This window comes from Cantharellus anzutake, assembly GCF_015039405.1.
Source record: "Cantharellus anzutake strain C23 chromosome Unknown EI90scaffold_26, whole genome shotgun sequence".
Taxonomy (NCBI): Eukaryota; Fungi; Basidiomycota; class Agaricomycetes; order Cantharellales; family Hydnaceae; genus Cantharellus; species Cantharellus anzutake.
The window spans coordinates 328,608-352,036 of record NW_024066976.1 but is presented as its reverse complement, the minus strand read 5'-3'; the positions used below and the strand labels follow the sequence as shown (position 1 = coordinate 352,036).

Here is a 23,429-nt window from a genome sequence, read left to right as displayed (position 1 = left end):
TCACTGGTATCGTGATATCCACCGATGGTTTTTGACCTCACTAAGAGTGAGTCTATCCTCTGGATTTTTGCACAGCAACTAGCGAGAGGTTAGTAGCAGTAGGGCTGAAAAGAACTTGAAGTCTGAACATACACGTTGGATAAGGTTGGAGGCGTCCAATGAAACATGATTGGGTATCCAGAGATCAACCTCCATAATCCATCGATATGTATGTATCTATCGCACCATGTCATTCAACAGACTGGACAATGTACTGGTGGGTCTCACATACCTTGTTTACTCCTTCCCGTGAAAGGAGATTTACCAGTGAGTAATTGATAAGTAAGGACACCAAGTGCCCAGTGATCTACTTTCTCCAAGTATGGTTGATTTTCGACCATTTCGGGAGCCAAATAAGCGGTTGTGCCGCAAATAGTTGTTTGGCTGAGAAGTTATGTTAGTACTGTTCAAGGTGACCATGAAAGACTTACTGGTTGCGTGTTTGAGTGCTATAACTGAAGTCCGCTAACTTAACCCGTCCATGAACATCGACAAGGATGTTCTCCAAGTCAATGTTGCAGTAAATGATGTGCTTGCCATGCAAATATTCGAGCGCATCTGTTAGTTGAGCAATGTACTGAAAACAATCAATGGTCATAGTCATTGGTATTTGAACGGACCTACTTGACTGCTCATCTGTTCCGGAACACGGTGCCATTCCAAAACGCGATCGAACAACGTTCCTTTCGGAGCCAACTCAAGCACTAAACATATTCGCACCTTATCGTCGAAAGAGCCGTAGAGGCAGATGATGTTTGGGTGGACGAGATTCTTGTGGGTTTTGATTTCACATTGAACTTGTTCCTCGACATTTTGGTCCAGTTCAGACTTGCACAGGACTTTCAAGGCGAGTGTTGACATTGAGGGGCACTTGGTACGAGCGACATGGACTCTGGCAAACTTTCCTCTCCCAAGTTCATGACCCAGTCCAAACATTGACATATTCCAACGTCGGGTGGGTTGCAAATCAACATCGTTGAGGAGTGCGTGAGGCATCATCAGACTTATGGGGTGAGTGAAGATGAGAAACGATTTTCGGAGCCGAGCGAGTGACAAGCTGGAGGGAAATGTGAGTTTTAAGGCCGGAAGCGGAAATGCCCGGAAATCTCATCTTGAAAACTTCAGCCTGGAACGAACGGTCAATCTTCAGGAGTCCATCAGTAGTCCAAAATAGCATAACAATGCGAAAGAGGGTCCGCGCTAACATTTTGCAATGTTGGGTAGTCCGAGAATTTGACAAGTGGGTACTCTTTCAGGATTTCAACGGCCTCATCTTGCTTCTTTCCTTTCTTCTCCATGCTCTCGTCTGCACCAGATGCCCTATCAGTGTAGGTAGGAATATCCATGAAGTTACTTACCATGTCTGTGCTGCTGTTGACAAGCATGTTGTCTGTGTCTCGCCGAGCATAACCCGGCTCAAAGAACAGGAGCCAACGTGCTCAAAAGCTCCTCCTGTTGGCCCTCGTCTGCAACAGAAATCCCCCACTGCTACAAAGTCCATAACTTTTCCTTCATTCTGCAGTTATTGGGGTTGTCCGCATCCTCACGGCACAGAAACGTACAATCGCATTAATTATTTCAGAGCTAGGGAGAAATGAGACAGGCAGACTCACTGATGAGGGACAGCTTGATTCGTGACCCGAGGCCGAGCCAGCCGTCTGCAAAACAGTCCTTGACTTAGACTTGCATTGTAATGACGAGAACTTTTGTAAAGCCAACTGTGACGACTCTGAATTGGATTCATACCCCGAAAATGAGGGATTTTTCGACATTGACACTAAGGCATGCCTTAAGGATGAGGGCCTCTGCCAATTGGCCTTTGAAAGGATGTATACGCATACCTTGATGAGGAGTGCTATTCTGAGGTGGCCCATGATGTCCCTGGAGCAGCACCGAGTCCCCCATTGAGTCCAGCAAAGGCAGACGTGAAGATACGGGTCCAGAGGCGCTCAAGCAAAGCGGCTGAGTGAGTTAAGACATTGCATTCGATGCATGAGTCCGATGAATGACATCACAGTCCACCCAAGGACCTGATAAGTGCGTCAGACGACTCTGGGTGAAGAGGGGGAGGTGAGGGGTAGACAGCCTCTTCTATAGGCTCCACCATGGGTTCAGGGGATGGAGGCAGGACTGGTACGACTTCTCGGACCTCCCATACTGATGGAGATCGTTGCACTGACTCTTCTTTCTGTCGAAGCAGATCGGCGAGCTCCATTATATCATCTTCTATCTTGCGTACTGCTGTTGGAGGCAGAACAGCCACACTCAGGACAATTGGGGCTGTAGGAGGCCAGGGTGCCTCTTTTTCCTGTTTTGTTACAGGTGGGGCCTAGCAAAGGGTGAGCAGTATTCATTCGTCACATCATGTTGCATTCCACTCACAGGTGGGGCCCCAGCTGGCAAAGGCTTTTCCGGAGGTTTGTTGTACCGCATCCGGGGCCGGAACTAAATCTGGTGGAGTCGTGGGTGGACATCTGAGGTGTTCAATTGGAGGCTTGGGCTCGGGCTCCTGCCAATATTATAAAAAGAATGCTTGAGACGAATAAATAGCTGTCACCATTGGAACTCCTGGTGACGGAATGAACGTCCCGCCTCCACCTCTCCGAGCCTTTCTATGATCACAAACTATCTTCAAGTCCAATGCAGGGTCAACAGCCTCTGAGGCCTCCCCGGTGGAGGGAGCTGTATGCTGGACTCCAAAGTCTCTAGCTCTCTGGGCTCACGATACTCGAATTTTCAGCATGGAGAGCCTTCTTGAACAGGCCAATCCTTGGGCCCTGGAGGAAGGGCAGGCGATCTGTGACACTGGAAACGTCCTCTCCTGTCGGCATCTGCTCTACAGTGCTCATGGACTTGCATTGCATGCCCTCTGGGACAAAGGAGGAACCCTCCACTACTGTTACTGGGGTGGGTATGGTAATAGTTGGAGGCTCAACAGCAGCCTCGCCCCTCTGGCTCAGCTTCAGCAAGAGATCTATAGGTGCACGAGATGCCGTACTGTAACGATGGGACTGCGATTCAGCTGACTCCATTTTTCTTCACCATACTATCAGCCCACTCGTTGCTACTCTCCTCCAAGGGAGGTTGGGCAGGTGGAGCTGCAGGGGCGCAACTTCTCGGTCCTGCATATCAGAAATGATACCACGGGCATTAAGAATCCGATGAAGCAAGTCTGTAATCCCTTTCCGTGACGCAGCCTCCTGTGCCTCATTACGAACTGAAGGCAGTCTAATCTCCAGCTGTGTTGGCGGTGGCCGGTCATACAGTTCTTGAAGAAGCACCCTTGTTTCCAGCTGGTCCTCAAGGAGATTAGCGCTTTGCTGCTGTAATGTAGATAACATGTCCCGAAGTGCAGTAAGATCGACTTGAGGACAAGCAGTAGCGGTGGTGGCAGTGGAGGTAGGAGAGGATGGTATGGTAGATTCTGATGTTTCAGAACTAGGGGGAGACGAAACAGGAGTACTTGCCAATGAGGGAGAGCTGGGGGATCGAGCAGACTGACATCCAAGTAGTGGGAAGATAAAAATGAAATACTTGAAACAAAGGACAAGGGAGACCCTGTGCGAAAAGGTTGAGGTGAGGGATAGGCTACTTCTTACACAGGTTCCACCACGGGTTCTGGGGGTGGAGGTGGAACTGGCACGACTTCTCGGACCTCCCGTACTGATGGAGATCACTGCACCGACACACCCTTCCTGGGACGAGGCTCTTCTTTCCTTCGAAGCAGATCGGCAAGCTCCATTATGTCATCCTCTATCTTCCGGAGATGTTCATCAACCCGCCTGCCTTGACGGTCCGTCTGATTGGAGAGTTCTTGCAGCCTATTGAAGATGCAGTTAATGTCTACTGCCAAAGGGGGGACCTTCTTCCTCAATGGTTGCCGCCTCAATGGTTTCAAGCTGTGACCGGATAGAAGGTAAATTGCTTGCTGATAGCAGAGCTTGGACCTGGACAGACGATGGAACTGTTGGGATTTCTGCAAGAATTACAGGCTACACGAAAGTAGTGTCACCTGCTACTCATTAACATCAATGTTAGTCATTCACTCACAGGTGTTATCGAGCTACTGGGGGTTGTCGGAGAAAGCGGCCATGAAACCACAATTGGAGGAACAATCATAGCACTTATCACGGAGAGACGTGGGCGACAATGGCAAACACTCAACAGTCCATTGAGGACCTCGTGGAAGAGGCACAAAGGATTCGGAAGGCTGCAGGAAAGATGTCTCGAGAGACAGGTCCAGCTCCGGAAGGGCAGCCGAATGCAGTGATGGGGATGGACGTAAGATGCTGGACTCATATGAACCATCGGTTTTGGCTAGCGACGGTGACTTAGCTGTCGGTGGAGGAGGGGTCATGAGAGTAGGTATTTCGGAAACCACGGTTATCCTCGGACTTGATATGCCTTCGCTAGATGGAGGCGAAGTGAGAATGGCAATGCTTGAGATAGTTGGAATCGAGAGCTCCAAAGTAATAATGACTGATATGGGTTCTTCAGAAGGCTCAGAGATGATGATTTCCGATATTGGTTCTGAGGAAAGCTACGAGGTGATATCTAATATCCATTCCTCAGAAGGTTTGGAAATGATAGTCTCTGAAATTCGCTCCCCACTAGGTTCCGACGTCATGGTCTTTGAGATTTGCTCCTCGCTAGGCTCCATGGTGACAGTCACTGGAATCCGCTCCTCCGAGGGCTCAGAAGTGACAATTGGCGATAACTACTCCATTGAAGTTCGGAAGTTGGCTCTTCTGAGGGTTCCAATGTTGTCGTAACAGGTGCGATTGAAGGGATGTCAGGGCACACACCCTGACTAGCCCAGACCCGGACCCGCATCCGGACCCGCTTCCACCCGCCGTGCTTCCCGCACGTGCGCACGCTCCGTGCACCGCATGCTCCGGACCCGGTTCCTACCCCTTCATGTGACTTCCGGGTATCCCCGGAAGTTTTGCTGATATTGTGGCCACTGTGGGAAGATGAGAAGTTAGCTTCCTTCTCATCTCCTTACCCACAGTAGATTGTGCCCTGGATAGGGCTGGCCAGACCAGAGGCTGTGGACCATAGGGGAGGGTCATGGGGACGCGGGAGTCGTCCCCTGACAAGGGACCAACGGCTCTGTAGTTGGAAGTGGGGACTCAGCAGTCGCAGATGACCCGAGAGGCCGAACTGATAGGTGAAAACTTGACAGTCGGTGATAAAGGTCCAGACAAATCTTGCGACAGGTGGATACTCCACAAAGTTTAGCGAGTCAGAGGAGATGCAAGACACTGTCAGAGACCAGATTCGAGACGAAGGAATGTCTCCGTAGCGGAGGGCTTCGGCCTCAGCGACTTCTGCCAAGAGCGCTGTGCCTAGTGACACGTCCGTGCCCTAACTTACTGACTGGCAATTAGAACCTAGGGGGGTAACTCTAGTTGATTTTACTACTGGGGTGTAACCTATGTACAAACGGGATATATATATATGGTTACAGCGAAGATGGGTCCGCAATTGGCGGAGCCGGACGGAGTGGAGCTAACGGGTTTAATCATTAGCCGACTGAATATTACCGACGAGTCGGGTCGTGGGGTTAGCGGAGAGGCAGGCGTTAACCCAGAAATGGGAAGGAGGGATAAGCCCGAAGGTAGGCTCTGCAGGGCAGGCGATTGTATTGCCCAGCGGAGGCGGGGGTGCGCTAGCGGACGTCGGAGCTGTCCGGAAGTATACTTAGGGAGGCGTAGGTAATAAATTGAAATGAGGGGGTGGTGACCATTGAGGGGTGCCGAGAGGATTGCGGAATATGGGAGCTCCGAGGTTAGTGAAGGAGGAGCGGGGTTAGACCGGAGGGAACGGAGGGACCGGAAGTTGATGGCCGGGAATGGATATGACAGACACAACACTTGGACTGGAAATACTTGCTCAATGATGCTGGAGAATGGCGAAGGAGATGAGACAGACAATGGCGAAGATGGTGCAGTCATCTCATACAGCTCCGACACCGGATGCACAGTGAGCCGAGAAGAGATCGGGTTGGGTTGGAAGCGTGACAGTACTAGTTCAGAAATAGAGAGCAAACCCAGAACCATTGGTGAGTGTATGGTGATGACAGACCCAATAAGCGGAACACGATCCTCACCAGGAATCGTGAGGATTTCACTAGGAGGTCTAGCGGGGCTAGTCGGTGCAGGACTCAGCAATGCAGGCAGAACAGGAGGAACAGGTGAAGGGACAGTCGGAATTGGACTATGCAGTGGGGTTGCAACATATTTTTGTGAACATGGGTGAACGAAGACAACGTACGAGAACAGGAGTAGGGCTCAGTGTCAGAGACCGGATTCGAGACGAAGGAGTGTCTCCGTAGTGGAGGGCTTTGGCCTCAGCAACTTCTGCCAAGAGCGCTGTGCCTAGTGACACATCCGTGCCCTAACTTACTGAATGGCAATCAGAACCTAAGTGTCAGGGTCCGGCCCTCGTTCCGTGATGGGCCCAAGGGGATCCTCCGAGTCGCTGGGGTATCTAGTCCCAGTCCGAGGTCTTCAAACTCACTGAGGGGGCTAGCCCCAGCCTTCACAGGAAATGAGTTGAGAAGAAGGGTAACCTTCTCAACCTCCTGTGAAGCCGCTACAAATGGGAGCCGGGAACTATACAGTTTTCGGCTCTTTGCCGACTTTCCATAATTGGCACCCCCCCGTGGGAAGATTCTGGGCAAGCAGCTCGCCCAGAAAGTTCCCATGGTTGTGGCTGTGATGGTTTCTGGGCGAGTAACTCGCCCAGAACGTTCCCACGGTCTGCATGCATGCGGGATTGTGGAACAGTGAAGGGAAAAATAGGAGAAAATGGGGGAAGGGTACCTGAGGGTGTGTGGGGTCAGGGGCTGTGCCCTGACACTAAGGGGGGTAACTCTAGTTGATTTTATTACTGGAGTGTAACCTATGTACAAGTGGGATATATATATGGTTACAGCGAAGATGGGTCCGCAATTGGCGGAGCCGAATGGAGCGGAGCTAATGGGGTTAAACTGAATATTACCGACGAGTTGGGTTGCGGGGTTAGTGGAAAGGCAGGCGATAACCCAGAAACGGAAAGGAGGGATAGGCCTGAAGGTGGGCTCTGCAGGGCGGGCGATTGTATTGCCCAGCGGAGGCGGGAGTGCGCTAGTGGACGTCGGAGCTGTCCGGAAGTCTTCGGGGCTCTGTACTTAGGGAGGCGTAGGTAATAAATTGAAATGAGGGGGTGGTGACCATTGAGGGGTACCAAGAGGATTGCGGAATACGGGAGCTCCGAGGTTAGTGAAGAAGGAGCGGAGTTAGACCGGAGGGAACGGAGGGACCGGAAGTCGATGGCTGGGGATGGATATGACACTCAGAGCTGATTGCCCATGGGGAATTGGAGATGAATGGAATCGCCTCAGGAGTTTGGGAGGACAGGAGGGGAAAAGAAGCTTAAGTGGATTGGCAATGTGTGTGATGGATTGGGTGGGCACGCTGTAGTAGTCTTCCTACGACCACCGAAAGCGTCGAAAGAAAGAATGGCTTGCATAGTGATTGATGTGATATGTTTTGATCTGTTCGAAACAATTATCCGATGTTATAGTTGGGTCACACTTTTCACCAAACGATGGCGCCAGTGGGCAGAGACCCCTTATACGGGAAATATCAATGATGCCTGATCTTCGACGTCCATGCATGTCAAACTCCTGAGTGACCTGATACATATTTGCGCGAGATGGCCGAGCCGGGATGGGAGAATACCATAGGACATGTGCATAGAGCTTGGCATCTCGATCTGGTCGTCATTCATTCAGGCAGGGCCGAAACACCAGTCTTAGTTCGGCTACATGGTATCCTGGACATGGAGTTAGTGTCAGGGGATGACTCCCAGGTCCCCATGACCCTCCCCTATGGTCCACAGCCTCTGGTCTGACCAGCCCTATCCAGGGCACAATCCTACTGTGGGTAAGGAGATGAGAAGGAAGCTAACTTCTCATCTTCCCACAGTGGCCACAATATCAGCAAAACTTCCGGGGATACCCGGAAGTCACATGAAGGGGTAGGAACCGGGTCCGGAGCATGCGGTGCACGGAGCGTGCACACATGCAGGAAGCGCGGTGGGTGGAAGCGGGTCCGGATGCGGGTCCGGGTCTGGGCTAGTCAGGGTGTGTGCCCTGACAGTTAGAGGATGAGATTGTAATAATATGAATCAACTTACTGTGAATCCCTATGGATTGAGTGTGCATATCAACGAGAACAGGTGTGAGCCGTGCAGGGTTGGTCCCATATCGTGCCTTGCAGGTTATCGTTAGGGTCTCTTCTTCAGGAAACTTGTTACAGGGTGGAATCACAAGCCGAAAGTGATCCCATATGTCCAAATAATGGAACCGCTCATTAAGCTGGCCAATAGCATAGTCCCATTGAGGGCGCGATGAAGAGCCATCATAGCTGCTGAGAGCGAATGCCCGGCATATCGATGAGATAAGATCCGGAACATCATGCAATTGAATAAGTCTCTCAATGGCGCAGGCCCGGTAATGGGGATCTTGAGCAATGTTGAACCCAAGAGTCAAATTCTCAAAGTCTTGCAACTCCGGATTGTGAAGGGCAATGCCACCCTCTAGGGGTTCCTAATCGCAGATTCAGTGCCATGAACCGATAATTTGTTATGTTCTAATCTACTTACATGAGACTTCTCACTCTCCTTGTGTGACTCATATGCATAACGCATAGCCAGGCGATCTTGCACATCAAGATAGTTCAGTATTTGCTTGTCATATCCACAGTGGTTCGATGCGAGGTAAGGTTCTTTGCACATCTCGATATGCAATGACTCCAGGGTTTCAGTGGAAGAATTGTTTGGTGTCCCACCCATTGTAATATCGCTGATGAAATGCTGAAGTCCGTGTAATTTTGGTATTCGAAAATGGGGTGGGTCTTGCAAGCCATTATCGACAAACACCTGCTTGTTTCCATGGAATGTAGTTAGCGCTTCCTCCATCTTGTGTATTTTGGATGCCGAGAGTGATGGATACTGAGCCAGGTAACTGAAGTCCAATAGAGACGATATTGCATTGATGACCTTGTTATCTACATGATCGTGGCCAATAATTATAGAGAGGATTGCCTGTTGGAAAGCACGATGTTCCCGCCTGGTCACTTGGGAGATTATCGAGATACCCCCTGCAAAACGGTTAGTGGAGATTGGTGGTTGCGCAATGAAATGATGATCGATTTCCTCAACCCCAAGTAAGTTTTTGAGCCAATCAGTTGGGTGATCCCAAAAGAATTTGTGGATACCATGGAGAATGTCTTGCTTGATGAAAATGCAGGGCTCGGCCCCAAGTCCCTCCCAGCAAGGATCCTCGAATGCACCAGACAGACCCAGCAGGAGTTTTTTCACTTCTTGAGAAAATTCATAAACTGAGGCTGTGGGATGCTTGCTGCGGACTTCTCTGAGTGCAGAAAGAATCGTTTCTCCCATCCGGACCTCAAAACACTCGTGTTGCCCCAAGTGGCTGAAAGTGGCTGAACAGACCGGACAGCTGAAGCTTCGAGCACCAACGACGAGGAGCTGCTCCTCAAGGTCAGCAATCCAAGCCATCAAAATGGCGATACAGGAGCGAACGTGCCCATCTGGAGAGGGCACATGGAAGTATCCCCTGCAATCGGTCCTCAAAGGCTCAAGAACACGTCTCATACAGTTGTGAAATAGTCGCTGGCCAAGTATTCCTGGAATAGCCTTTCGTTCGGTTTTATTTCCAGGGAAAGGAGTTTTGGGAAATTTACAGATTGGGACCTTGGCAAGCAAGAGCCAGGCGCACGTGTTATGCTTCCGATGGACATTTTTACTGATGTTCCCAAGTGAGATGTAAACGGCATGCATCTTCTTGTCCCCAGTAAAGCTCGTTAAGTGGGTCCGATCAGACGCAAGGATTATCCCAAGAATAGTGGATCCTTCGTCAAGCAGCGACTATGAGTTGATGAATTTTATTTCAGTAGGGGCATTATGCGGTTTGGACCTACTTGCTGAAAGTGCCACTCATTTCCCATCGTCATCTCTGAATAAACCCGGGCCCCATCCGAACTAAACACCCATGAGGGCGCATACGTCTATAAAAATGGGCGAAAAGTTAGCGGTGAAGAGGGGAGCAAGAAACTGGACTGATCTGGCTACTCACCTCTGCTACCCTATCTGTTCCATCGTGACTACTCGACTCATTAAAATGTCCTTCCAACCTTTCCTTGCTTGCTACGACTCGGTTGAAGAGAAGAAGAAGAGCAGAACGTTCGACACGGAAATTACCCGTATGTGCCACATGACCCGGAAGAAAATTATTGACTAAATAAATAATTAGTCAAACATCTTGAGAATCCTAAGAAGAGGAAGAGAGCTTCGTCCAAGGGGGCCGATGAATTGCCATTTGAAGATTGTTCCGATAAAGAGCTCAGCCAAATTCTTACGGAATTAACTCGCAAGATTCATGCGGATTGTGAGAAGTATTTGAATCCGAAGACGGAAATTCCTGCTGGTGAGCACATGTGGGAATGACCTGAGAAACAATGATTTTATTTACCTTAAATCATACAAGACATAAGCGAGAGTTCAGACCCGATGGTTATTGATTCCGAACATCGTGGATGGCAGGAACCTGATTTTACCGCTTGGGGAACTCAAATCAATCATCCCACTTTACATTCTCCCGAATATTCCGAATGGATGGTTCCAACACCGCCATCCGAATATAATCCGGAATATAAATTCTCTCCCACTTTTTCCGAATACCTAATTAAGACGATGCGCGCTGACCATGATCAGGGTTTTCCTAAAGGAGTTAAGACCGTCAGCGACTTCTTGACCAACCATCTAGTTCAGTTGGAAAAGGATTTGGACCGTGCTTGGCAGACCGCGGAAATGTGCATGGACATTATTCAAGACGAGAAACAGATGCGCCGAAATCCCCGACGCCTCGGAAATTTATTCCGACCCCAACACAGTAAACGTGAATCTATTTGAAATATCGAAGAAGCATCCGATTTCCTAATTGGTAGAATACTCCTCGAAGCTGCCTTAGGCAACACTATGGATGAAGTACACGAGATGGAACTCGAACTTCGTCATGCACAAGGACTGCTTATGGAATGGTTGGGAAAGGCCGAACAAAAAGTCCGCAAGCCTCACGACAACCCCATCAATCTGTGGAACTACCGCATTTATCAAGAAAGAATTTATTTGAAACTCAAGCGCTTTAGTCTTGAAACTCTCGAAGAACTTCAGCTCGGCTTGGAGAATTACCGCGATCATTATGCGATTTATTTTCCGGGAGAAACTTGGGCGAACGAGCGCGAAGAGAAATGGTGGTCCGACCATTTGACTAAATAGGGAAATTTCGTGTTTGGAAATGTGCTCGGAATCGCTAAAGAATGCTTGTACTTGTACTTCTGTGAAATTTGTCTGTACTGACTGAAATCCTCAAATCACGACTAATCACGACTCTGGTTTCTTTTATTTATTGGTTTGATTTAAAAGCGGATAAGAATTCCCAAGATCGCTGAGGAGAAAGCCAATGAGCATCCTAAATAACTATAGAAGATCACAGAATGGACCACAAACTTATTATTTATTTATTTATTCATTTGAACGCGCTATCTTAAAGATTCAGCTGAGGATAACAGGCTCGCGTCAGATAAAATTCATAGGAAAACAGACCATTATAGAAGAGATTCTTAAGTCGCAAAGATAAACAAAGTAAAAGGAACTAAGTAGAGTTAAAGCAAAAGGTTAGACACCATAAGGGAAGTGAAAAGACAATAATGGCCCATTTAGGATAAATAGCGGAGTGTGTGTGCGTGGGAACTGAGGCCAAAAGGGCACGGGAACCAGCGGAACCGAGCACGGAATAAGCTGAAGGCGTGCGAAATGCGCAAGAGCAAACAGATCACGTTACAACAACAAGGGAACGTCCGAAGTGCAATATCCCAGTGCAACCTAAAGCCATAATTGCATGAAACAAACCTAGACCTAGGTATTAGAGTAAATTGCAAGGGACTGCAATTGCTCAGCTGTGCCTATATGTAGGAATATAAAAGTTGCAACACTAAAACAACCAGAAACCATCACAGAAAATTGGATAAAAATCATACAACCTCCGCGGACCAGAAATAAAAATAGGAATAAAATCATAACTCAACAAAATGAATTGAAATAGAATATCGGAAAAATACTGAAGAACAGAGTCGATAAATTGAGTATCTACGCGAACTTTCAAGTCTAGGGATTAAAAGATGGCTCAGAAAATGAAGAAAAACAGCAAATAAACTCACATGAAAACAAAAACAAGGTTTCCTGTATCAAATAAAATATTAGAAATTCGTGGTAACGTGGGAAAATAGTTTTACGAACGTACGAAACGAATGACAAAGAGAAATCGGAAGAAAATCAAGGCATTCAAATAATGAAAAATGGTCGGGTATGAGGAAAAGATGAAAGAATTGGAAATATTTATACGAGGAAAATAGAAAAAAATATGAATATTTGTCGGTCTTAAAGAGTTGAAGTATAGGTCTGTGTTCGAAAAGATTTCATGTTAAAATCTGAAGAATTGAGGGAGAAACGGATTTAACAAGATTAAAACACACTTGCAGAGAAGACTGGCTCAAACATCCTGAGTTTGTGGTAAAAACGGATGAGCTAGAAATGCGAAACTAAAGAGTTTGAGTCCAGGAACAAGGCATAATTTATCCAGAATTAATCGTAGGAAAATGGATGAGCTAATGCCAAAGCAATCTGGAGAACCTCAAAATTAAATCTTGAAAAATTCATATCTTCATAAATAATCCTCGTAGTTTACTGTTGTTTATACCGACGGAAAGCTACACTCTTAAGCTAACAAATAACCCCATGACATGTGACCTAGAATAAAGTGAGTAAACAAGGGTAAACAAGGTCATGATGGGTGTTAGGCAATGCAATTGGCTAATTCCCACACCAAAACTTCCAGAAAGTTCTAGAAGCAGAATGGGATGCTGATCGCTTACATAAGAGGATTGCTAAGCTCAATATAAGATTACTCAGCAATGTAAATAGTAAAGTGACATGTGAAAACAGAGCCCTTAGGAAAGGTATAAAAGACCGCATTTTCTGGTCTGACCCCTCTTCCTTCTTTACTCCTCTCCCCTACGTGCTCTGGCTCATAGGTCATAAGGCGTCCTAATAAAAATTAAGTTTTATTAGTATAAGTGTGCAGTTCAGATCACATCTGAGTAAAAGTGATCAACCCTCAGTAAAAAGTTAAGAAGAAGTTAAGAAATAGTGACGTTGAGTCAAGTTGGTTGGAGTCGCTCCGAGTTAAAAGTGACAAGACAGAGGTGAAACGACTGAAAATAGTAGGTCTATAGCGCAATTTTCGTGTGGAACAATCAGGTAGACAAGTGAATTGAACCCTGAGAATTTCATACACACACAAATAATCAGTAACACATACAAATATCAATACACAAAGCAACCAAAACGCTACAGTGGTTGAGTTAAAGTACCAATACTAACATATAAGTATCAGAAGAAAGAACAGCCTTTTATAGGATTTCTGTTCTCCTCCTTCAGCGCATATGCCATATCCCCATCAAAGTCAGGATTCTGGAATAGGAAGTGTGTGCATTCCACAGGATCATGCCAGTAGAGTGTTTGTGGCTCATTGGGTGCTTCCTCGAGGGTTACTGTATCGGATTTCCATGAAGGTGGGCCTGGCATCGTCTTTACCCGTTCGTACATTGAAACTGCATCTTTCCAACTTGGTGGCCGAGGATGGTTCATCACCTAATCTCCGGATAACGTGGTCGATCAATTGTCTGGAATGTTATGCTCACGCACCCATGTAAGATTTCGGAAGCGATCAATCCCTTTTTGTGAAATACCCTCCATGCTCAACCAATAACATAGTTCCCAATCCTCCTTACTTTCAAAGGGCGCATAGGGTCGACCGTGCTCCTCCAGCTTAGACAGCTGGTCCCAAAGAGTCTCTACTATGTACCCCTCAAGAGGTCTGCCAGCACTGGAATCCACAATGACCCTTCTTGAGTGGGAGGGCCCTTGATCGCTGCTAGTGCTGGTATCTGGGGTTCCATCGCTGTGATTGTTATCATCGTTAAGAGGCAATCGATTGCAGGGAGATTGATTGGGAGGACCATTGGAATTACGCTGAGCCCTTCTTGCCTCTGCGGCTCTGCGGGCCTCCTCAGCCTTCATGTAACATGGGGAGCTCTTATGGATGTGATTTGTAAGGCCACCACCCTGCATACGGCACTTTTTCAAGCACCATGGACAGTGTATTGAGGTGTTTTGAACCGGGAGAAACCGAGACATAATCGATGGGATCAATAGCTTCGATTGATTGGGAGGCCATGGCTGCTGCGCTTTTTGAACTGCCCATAGATTAGATGAGCAGAATCAACGGAGTTAACGGATTGGCTTCAATCAATTTCAAATCTGAGTCCGCCCCATCAATTTTTTTCCTATCGTCTGATTCAACATGTCCAAGCACACACGCGCAGCATCAACCCGAAAGAAAGACCCAAAAAATGTCGCGGAGCCTGCTATACCCCCTCCCATATCAGAAGTGTCCAAGTCAAACAGGAGCACTGCAGCAAGCAAGGCCTGGGAGGTTCGACGTGCAAAGGCGGCTGCCACACAGCTCGCTTCTACCCAATCAGGTTTACAAGAAACGCAGAAAGTGGGTTCTATGAATAGCCTTGTGGCGGAAGGTAGGGAAGTCCCTTGTTTCTAAGTATGGACTAGCGAGGTTACATGGCACCGATGTCTAGCAAGTAATTCAGTAGTCCAGTCTGCCTGTCTACGAGCAGCAGCGGCCCCACAGACAATCCAAGACCGGTATAAACATTTGAAACCGCCTTCCATCGTTGCGGTGAGTTCATTCCCACTTGATATCACTGAATATTATCTCAATTGCACTTCAACAGGAAGTGAGTAGGTCAATTTTATTATGTATAGATTCTGTTATTGATTGTCGTTCAAAGTGAATGAGAAAGAAACCGAGGTAATGTCATCCAAACAGGTTATTTCCTATGAACCAAGCATGAATACTCATTCTTCTTAATTGCTTTGCAGTATCACCACAATCCTGATGAAACCTCCATTCCACGCTGTTGTGGGGACAACTCCGTGTACCGCAAAAAGTCGGATTCTGCGGAATTTGGTCACTAACACGCAGTACATATCCGCTGACGCTCCCGATACTCATTCTATCACTATCCAACACTCCATACACTCACTCCATATTTTTCCTTATTTTCCCCATCATTCCCGACAGCCCCAAGCCAAATTCCCACGCCCAACCACGCCGCCAATTTCACCCCCTCTCCACATCTCAAGAACCACTGCACCAAATGGGATGAATAAGGGCTCGTTGGAAAGCTGGAGACGAGGAGGTTGCTGACGGGAGGATAGATGGGTGCTGTGGCGAACTGTTGCGGAGTTAATCTTCACAATTCCCATTTCGGACCCGTTGTCACATTTTCCCCATTCACTCATATTTCTTTTATTGTTTCTTTGTTCCCAATTGGATATTCATCATTTACGGTTGCCTAACGGCCCGTTTACATTCCCCCAGTCCATTCATTTCATTTCCAACATATATAAACTAGATAACAGCTTGTACATAACAAGTTAGTATTGAATAGACCCGTGAAGGGACAAGCAGAAGTTGCATCCAAGTGGCAAAGACGCCATCCACGACCCTAACGCCCCCTCTGAGCTAGTTGCTCACGTCTAAGACCCCTCACATCATAATACTCAGCCTTGACGTCCAAGAGAGACGTAGGTGAGTGTTTGTTTGAGGTTTTTGCAGACTCAGTAGCGCCCACGGACCAAGACCCGGCCTCACGAACCACATCCGCGCACACTACCACCCTCCCCCTTCTCTCTGTCTCGAGTCTAGGCGATAGACCCGTTACAACGCTCCCAGCCGCAATTGCCCTTTGTTCCTCAAACTCCGGACTCCCTGAATAGACCTGAAAGTAGGCAAATATATTGTCCGTTATTTTTCGGTATTATGCAATAATTGTCATCTGCTTCACTGTGCACCAGTGAATGACTTCGTGCATGTGCCTGATCATTCAACACAATATTAAAACTAATTTCTCTTTTCAAAAGCTGGTTCTCAGTGATTTGAACCAGGGTGGTGGGATGCCCATGGACTCTCAACTGCATTCACGCTTTCCCTCGGAATCGCCAAGCCTGAGCATTCAGTCTCAGTCGAATGAACACGGATGTAGGTCAATTGGTTGATCACTAATTTTGGTTTCACAAATTGCAATGTGCTCAGTAGTGCATGGCTTGACTGCTTCAGGGGAGGAAACTCAGGTGGTATGTCCGCCTAATTGATCAACTCGATTTCCAGGATGTAAATTTTTTTTTATTAAAAAAAGGAATCTCAGGGTGGGATCCACATGTCTGGCTACCGGCCGCAACTGCAGCAGCTGGTAATGGACCTTTCATCCAATGTACAGAGCTTGAACAGAGAATTGAGCCAAGCTCAGCCTAACCCACCCACTCCCAATTCTGTCAACGCCAGCATGCCCTCTCCTGATATTTTTAGCCAAGGTGTTGGCACCCCCACCCACAAGCCTACTATTGGCCTCAAATTGCTTTTGTTCTTGAGTGCTTCTCCCGCTTCGGGAAGTAGTGTCGCCATGCCTACAAGGACACCAGGCAGCCTCGACATGGAAGTGAAATCTGAGAAGGATGCAAGTCAAACTAAGTGCCGAGCAATGGTTCTTAAGAGCAGTTTTAAGGGGAATCCCCATAACAACTTAATTGTCGAAGAGATCTCTGCAGACCTTTACTTGTTGGTAGTTACAGAACAGTTGTTCATAGAAAGAGGTGCCGATTTCAAGGAGATTATCCGAGGATTGGCAACAAATGCAATCCAGCACTCGCAAAATCCCTCTTCTATCACCATCGACCTGTCTGACGGTCTTTTTGATATGGTGCATGTACCTCCTTCACTCAGACTTGACCCTCTGTTATCTTTAAATCCTTAGTTTGCACGAGACATCAGGACATGGAGGAACAAGCTCAAGTCACATCTCCTTGGTGAAATCCCGGCATTGTATGGTGCTGGAGGGGGTGTGGAAGTGGGCGCTGCTGCACACGCTGTCGAGTTGGCAATTGACGGTGGTAACTATGCATTCCAAACCTATGAAGCCGCGACAGGCACCACAGATGAGGTGACAAACTTACCTTTTTTTAACTGCTCAAGCTCATGTTTCAAATATCAGTCACCACGTTTCGGGCCGCTGGAACACCCTGCCATTGCTGCTGTGTTGGAATACACATTTGGGCTCAAAGAACTGCAACCGGCAACTGACACCAAGTGCCAGGATCTCAAGATAAGGCTATCCAAGCCCAGCATTGAGACGGTTGTATTTGCATTGACTATTGTAAGTGGATAGTTGTTAGTACATATCACTCAAGACATGCGGCTCAAACAATTATCTCGAGATCAAATATGCATTGAATCAACACCAAAGGGGCCGTGTGGTGCCAGCTCTTCAAGAATTCTCTCATTCCAACTACTATGAAGACTGGAAACGTTTATGCTCCATGTGGGGTCATTGGAGTGCTAAGGAAGATCGGGCTGAACAATGGAACAGGATCTCGATGAAGCTTGGCAATGTCATACTGTGAGTTTTTCGACTTGTTTCTGGAAATGGATTCCGAATGGTTTGATTGTAGCTCGAAACTTGGCCTGGGTGCTTCACACAAAATGGAATACCTGTTGGACACTGAGTGAACAATCATAAATTGTACATAGCATCCGCAATTATATAAATTGTCCATCGCACATCACACACAAAGATGCCTGAACAGAATGAGAGAACCAATTGATTGGATCATCTGAGCTATCCCCAATACCACTAATCGGGGGACTAGTTGAGGTGATTGAAATGAGTTAAACCACGTAAATCAGTGAACCCATCCTAATCATCCCAATCAACTAAAAATTTGAGAAGAAGACCATTGATTTTGTCAATCTGAATCTGGGGACCTGATTGGCGTGATTGGACAGGGATTGACATCCCAATGATCTCAATCGATTCAATCAGCCTCAGAGGTTTCCTGATGCAGGTGTGTTTATATACATGCGGCTTGGGTCACATGAGGTCTGCCACGTCACCCCGCATACAGCCGCAGTCACCTGGGTGTCCCCGTGGGGGATCCTGAGGGTGTATGCTGCATGCATGCGCACTAGGTTGCGCCCTAGAGCCATCTGGGGTCGTCCGGGGCTAGGCATGTCATGTGCGTGTCGCAGGCAGGTCAATAATACACGGATATAAGGGAAAGGTCGTCCGTGTGAAGTAGAAATAGAAATAGGAATAGAAATAGAAGTGGGAGAGGGATAGAGGGGGAAGGGGTATGAAGGAGGGGTGCAGGGTGGGAGAAGGGAATCCGGGTGAGGTGGGCCCGGGTGGAGGCGGGTCAAGCGGGTGTGCCCTGACAAAGGATCAGATACATCAGGAAACCCCCGAGGCCGATTGAAGTGGTTGAGATCATTTCAACCTCACATGATTTACAATCCCTTCAACTGGGTCCCCTGATTGTAATCACACCAATTACAGGGGTGATTGAGCTGATTCAGTGATTGTATGGTTGGTTGTATCGGCACACTATCACATTCTCTCCCACATCGAAGTTTATCAATAAAGTTATTATATTTGAACATTATGTTGCATACATACTTGGGAAAAGAACCCAGATACAAATTATTACAGTAGTACCCAAACACAATGTAATGAAAAATGAAACAGAAGAGGAAAGTGGGTGAAAATACAATGTAATCAAAGAAAGCAGACATGTGCCTCAACTGCTGAACCGTTTGGCACCAAACCCGGCATAAAGGTAGAGCTAGTTATCTTCTATTGAACAAGCCTAAGATCGGAAATGGATGAGTGGTTGTTGAGTACATGTAGTAAGAAGTTGGGGATAGTGTCGCATGTGAGAACTTTGGTTGGAGGTTGGAAATGACATGGAAAAAAACATACAAAAATCATGGGAAGGGAGGGGATGTATCAGAGGGTATTGGGGAAGGGTCAGGCAATCATGGAATGGTGGTGGCTTATGTAAACAAGCACAAGAGGGTGGTTAGGTGGTCAGTTTAGCAACAAACACAGTGAACTGCCATACTTATGACTCAACATACAACACAGGGTAGTTTTGGGTGGCAAACCCACCCTATTCTTTCTTTTTCAAGTAAGGAACATCTGGGGTGGAGTAAAAAACATCGCCTTGTGAATGCAACTGGAAAAAAAAGAAAAAAGAGACATGCATCATCATGTTTGTTCATGCAGTTCCCACAGCTCAGTTTGTTTGGGTATTGTGAGTTGTTAATTTGGTGTTGCATGTGAAGAGAGAGTGTGGTGGAGTAGTGGAGTGCATGAGTTGGAGCAAAGAAAAAACTTCTAAGTTGCAAACCCATTCATTTGAAACTGTACAGCACCTGGATGCAAATGATGGACTCACACACATGGATGTATCCATGTGTGGTTGTGGTTATTGGGATGATTGAGAGTAGTCAATTGGGCAGATTGGGCAGATTGAGTGATTGAATTGCTCTCAACCACTTCAATCAGCCTTGGGGGTTTCCTGAATTTTGATATCAGTGTTTAGTATGACCTCAATGTACAGTACATGGGTGGAATATACAGGCACTTGACCTTCCATTTCCAGTTGAGACCACAACCATCCCTTTTCCCCAGGAGGATGGTCAATGCAGTGCATCAGCAAAAGTCTGTTATGCTCCAGAGCATCAAGAGTGGCTGGAGCATGTGGGAGACAAAACAGCAGATTGGGCACTCCTGGAGCCAATAGTGTTCTCCTGGGAGGGGGTTCAGGAGCAGCTGGGAGTGGTGAGGAGTATGCAATGTGGCAGGAGCGGTGGGAGGAAAATTTGGGTCTCTAAAAAGTTGAAAAAAAATTTAGGGAAAAAATCCAGGAACTATAGTGCCTTTAAAGTGCTTTCAGGACATATAATTATTTGCAAAATTGAGGGGGAAATGATGGAGAAAAACAGAAAATACCCAAGAAATAATGAGAACTGAATTGATGGGAAAGTCTGAAAATTGAATAGGAAAGTGAGGGGAAGCCTTGTAGCATTGCTATTTTCTGCTGTTCTGATTTTTCCTGATTGTTCTTGGTCTCACTCCCAGCTGCTCCTGGACCCTCCCAGGAGCTTTCAGGAGCTTCCAGGAGTATTGAGGAGCAGCTGGGAATGAGACCAAGAAGAATTGGGAAAAATCAGAACAGCAGAAAATAACAATGCTACAAGGGTTCCCCTCACTTTCCTATTCAATTTTCAGACTTTCCCATCAATTCAGTTCTCATTATTTCTTGGGTCTCCGAAAGTATTTTCCATTTTTCTCCATCATTTCTTCCTCAATTTTGCAAATAATTATATATCCTGAAAGTACTTCAAAGGCACTACAGTTCCTGAATTGTTTTTGATTTTTCCCTAATTATTTTTTTCAACATTTTAGAAGTCCCTATTTTTCAAAATTTCCTCATTTCCCTCTATATCCCCCCTCATTCTCCCCCTCATTCTCCCCTCATTCTCCCCCTCATTCTCCCCCTCATTCTCCCCCTCATTCTCCCCTCATTCCCCCCTCATTCTACCCCATTTCTCCTCCATATCTGCAAGCCTGAAAGTGATTAAGTTGCCAGATTAATCATATGTATATCAGGCCATAAATTTTGATTGTATATTGGTGAGTCTCAGTGTCCTTGATACATAGTATAGTGTTTGATCTAAATGTTAAGCAGTGTCTTGTTGTGTTAGTCTTGTGGTAGGAGGAGGTATTCATGGGGGATCTTCCCTCTTTTTTTCATTTTCATTTTCAAATGCTCCAGGAGCTCCCAGAAGCTTCTCACCCCTATACACTTTGAAGCATTTAAATTGTATTTACTGGATATGTTTGTGCACAAAGCAATGCTCCATGCCCTCCTGGGAGTGCCCTGGAGTGCCTGGCCAACTCCAGAGGAAATGAGCTGTTCCTGGACTGGCCAATCTCCTCCTGATTCTCCCAGTGCTCTCCATACTCTGGAGCACACTCAGGAGCATAACAATTTTTTGCTGATGTGGCAAGCCAGTACTTACTGTTGGAAACCACCTTGGCCTATAAGGGGCATTTGGTGTAATGGCAACACACCAGCTTGGACCAATGTGGAGTTCTGTCAGGGTTCAGCACCCTGCCTTAGGGTGCCCCAGACTCCCCACCTACTCTACTCCCTTTATTCTTTGATTGTTGCCTTTGTGTGTTGTGTACATGCACACACAGGATAGTGTGGGAACTTTCTGAGCAAGCAGCTTGCCCAGAATGTTCCCACGGGTCACAGCCACACTTCTGGGCAAGCAACTCACCCAGAATGTTCCCACACTTACTGGGCACTGCCACCTGGATGTTCCCTCCAGGTCACACTACACAACTCTAGGAGCTGTATAGTTGTGGGCATGTGACCCATCCCTTTATATAGCAACCATGTGGGGAGATGAGACCTTTACCCTTCTTCTCATCTCATGCCCTGCCTAGTGTGAGGACAGTGTCATGACCAACAAATCCTGGGGCTCTGTCAGTGTCAGGGTCTGGCCCTCGTTCCATGACAGGGCCAGGGAGATCCTCCTAGTTGCTGGGGTGTCTAGTCCCAGTCCAAGATCCTCAAACTCACTGAGGGGGCTAGCCCCAGCCTTCACAGGAAATGAGTTGAGAAGAAGGGTAACCTTCTCAACCTCCTGTGAAGCCGCTACAAATGGGAGTTGGGAACTATACAGTTTTCGGCTCTTTGCCGACTTTCCATAATTGGCACCCCCCTGTGGGAAGATTCTGGGTGAGCTGCTCACCCAGAAAGTTCCCATGGTTGTGGCTGTGATGGTTTATGGGCGAGTGACTCGCCCAGAACGTTCCCATGGGTCTGCATGCATGCTGGAATGTGGAACAGTGAAGGGAAAAATAGGAGAAAATGGGGGAAGGGCACCTGAGGGTGTGTGGGGTCAGGGGCTGTGCCCTGACAGTCAGCAGCGAACCAGTGCTGACTGAGGAAATGCACAGTAATTGATCTATAAGCACTAGCTCAGTCTCAAGCTATATGCATGAGAACTAAAATTGTATTACCTATAAGCGCTAGCTAAAGGCAATATACATATTAAGTTACAGAGTAAAAGGGATGAGAAATGAAAGGAAGTATTACTGACCTCAGTCTCAAGCTATATGTGCAAGAACTGAGGAAAAAGGAAATAATTCAATGAATGAATGTATCAGTGGCCTGGCACAGATGAGTCCGAAATAGTAGAAAAGGAAGTCTTGTGACTGAGTAGTCACATGGTCCAACTGAGTAGGTCAGACTGTAGGATCTGGGAGAATCTGAATCATGAGCAGCTGTGGGAATGTGGCTGTACAGAATGCTTGCTCTGCTCCCATAGCACATGGTTCTCCAACACTGACAGGTGAATCCACTGACCTGAAACCCTCCTAAACAGCCCCCAACCCGATGTCTGGCCCCCCTGTCCTATTGAATGAGACTTGGTCAACAATCCAACCCTGGACCTTGCCAGCATTCTGACCTTACCTCCAGTTCCCGAGCCCTTGGTGCTCCTGGCATCCAGACCTCTGCCTGCATCTGGACTTCTGCCCACATCTGTACCTCCACCCACCCCTGCACCTCTGATGCTTCTGGTTGCCCCCCACACCCTGTGGTCAGGTCAACACTCCCACTCCCCTCAGGACCTCTGCTGGTCATCATGCTGTCCTTGTGACAGTACTGATGGATCCACCTCTGCTTTGCGGACTCATGTCAGCACTGCACCAACCCCACTTATTTGCGGACTTGTATCAGCACTGCATGCTGACCTCCACTTTTGTCCTCTGGCCATTTTTGCCACTCGGCAGCATACCATTCATTCCTTGCCAAGTGCCTATATTGTTCATCTATTTGTCAGAGTCTGGATTATTGTCGGAGTCGGAATACTGTCAGAGATCTGGAATGCTGTCAGAGACTGGGAATATTGTTAGAGTCTGGCAGACTGTCAGAAGATGGATAGAAGACGGATTGGGTTCTGTCTGAGTTGAGGTCGGAGTTGATGCAGAGGTCTGTTGGAGCGTGTGTGCGGATATGCAGGCGGAAATATGCAGCGCATCCGGAAGTGCTGTTCAAGGTTAGCAGAGTGGGATCGCGGCCTCAGCGACTCAGGTGGAGCGCTGTGCCCTGAGCTTGACGTTTGGGGGAGATCCCGTATTTACGGATTGACACTCACAGCGGACTTGTCATATCCATTCCCGGCCATCGACTTCCGGGCTCTCCGACCCCTCCGTTCTAACTCCGCTCCCCCCTCACCAACCTCGGAGCCCCCGTATTCCGCA

General features: G+C 47.4%; 8 protein-coding genes across 8 annotated transcripts; 3 read left to right on the top strand and 5 right to left on the bottom strand.

The window, feature by feature from the left end:
* On the bottom strand, positions 1-1,035 carry EI90DRAFT_2921703 (kinase-like domain-containing protein; the record flags this gene model as incomplete). Its single annotated transcript, XM_039054780.1, is given in 6 exon segments — positions 1-78; positions 133-216; positions 255-262; positions 281-423; positions 471-616; positions 664-1,035. The coding sequence occupies 6 exon segments, from the start codon at positions 1,033-1,035 to the stop codon at positions 1-3; spliced, it is 831 nt and encodes a 276-aa protein (XP_038915561.1).
* A 7,686-nt stretch (positions 1,036-8,721) lies between these two features.
* On the bottom strand, positions 8,722-9,390 carry EI90DRAFT_2848256 (uncharacterized protein; the record flags this gene model as incomplete). The annotated part of the gene is made up of 1 exon (XM_039053731.1): positions 8,722-9,390. A coding segment is annotated over one exon (669 nt), but the record flags the coding sequence as incomplete, so codon positions are not given.
* A 147-nt stretch (positions 9,391-9,537) lies between these two features.
* Positions 9,538-9,972, bottom strand: EI90DRAFT_2855647 (uncharacterized protein; the record flags this gene model as incomplete). Its single annotated transcript, XM_039053768.1, has 1 exon — positions 9,538-9,972. A coding segment is annotated over one exon (435 nt), but the record flags the coding sequence as incomplete, so codon positions are not given.
* Positions 9,973-10,114: 142 nt separating this feature from the next.
* Positions 10,115-11,388, top strand: EI90DRAFT_3202415 (uncharacterized protein; the record flags this gene model as incomplete). Its single annotated transcript, XM_039066427.1, has 4 exons — positions 10,115-10,313; positions 10,364-10,537; positions 10,598-10,922; positions 11,058-11,388. Exons 1-4 carry the CDS (start codon positions 10,127-10,129, stop codon positions 11,386-11,388), a joined length of 1,017 nt encoding a protein of 338 aa, XP_038915558.1. The 5' UTR covers positions 10,115-10,126.
* Positions 11,389-13,596: 2,208 nt separating this feature from the next.
* Positions 13,597-13,995, bottom strand: EI90DRAFT_2855390 (uncharacterized protein; the record flags this gene model as incomplete). Its single annotated transcript, XM_039053766.1, has 2 exons — positions 13,597-13,821; positions 13,876-13,995. Coding segments are annotated over 2 exons (345 nt in total), but the record flags the coding sequence as incomplete, so codon positions are not given.
* A 538-nt stretch (positions 13,996-14,533) lies between these two features.
* On the top strand, positions 14,534-15,225 carry EI90DRAFT_3124213 (uncharacterized protein; the record flags this gene model as incomplete). The annotated part of the gene is made up of 5 exons (XM_039063692.1): positions 14,534-14,765; positions 14,826-14,926; positions 14,982-14,988; positions 15,039-15,058; positions 15,130-15,225. The coding sequence occupies 5 exons, from the start codon at positions 14,534-14,536 to the stop codon at positions 15,223-15,225; spliced, it is 456 nt and encodes a 151-aa protein (XP_038915556.1).
* Positions 15,226-16,469: 1,244 nt separating this feature from the next.
* On the top strand, positions 16,470-17,815 carry EI90DRAFT_3016726 (uncharacterized protein; the record flags this gene model as incomplete). The annotated part of the gene is made up of 5 exons (XM_039057029.1): positions 16,470-17,009; positions 17,064-17,249; positions 17,301-17,462; positions 17,497-17,705; positions 17,758-17,815. The coding sequence occupies 5 exons, from the start codon at positions 16,470-16,472 to the stop codon at positions 17,813-17,815; spliced, it is 1,155 nt and encodes a 384-aa protein (XP_038915555.1).
* Positions 17,816-21,601: 3,786 nt separating this feature from the next.
* Positions 21,602-22,809, bottom strand: EI90DRAFT_3124211 (uncharacterized protein; the record flags this gene model as incomplete). The annotated part of the gene is made up of 3 exons (XM_039063691.1): positions 21,602-21,883; positions 22,531-22,578; positions 22,639-22,809. The coding sequence occupies 3 exons, from the start codon at positions 22,807-22,809 to the stop codon at positions 21,602-21,604; spliced, it is 501 nt and encodes a 166-aa protein (XP_038915554.1).
* Between the last annotated feature and the right edge of the window lie 620 nt (positions 22,810-23,429).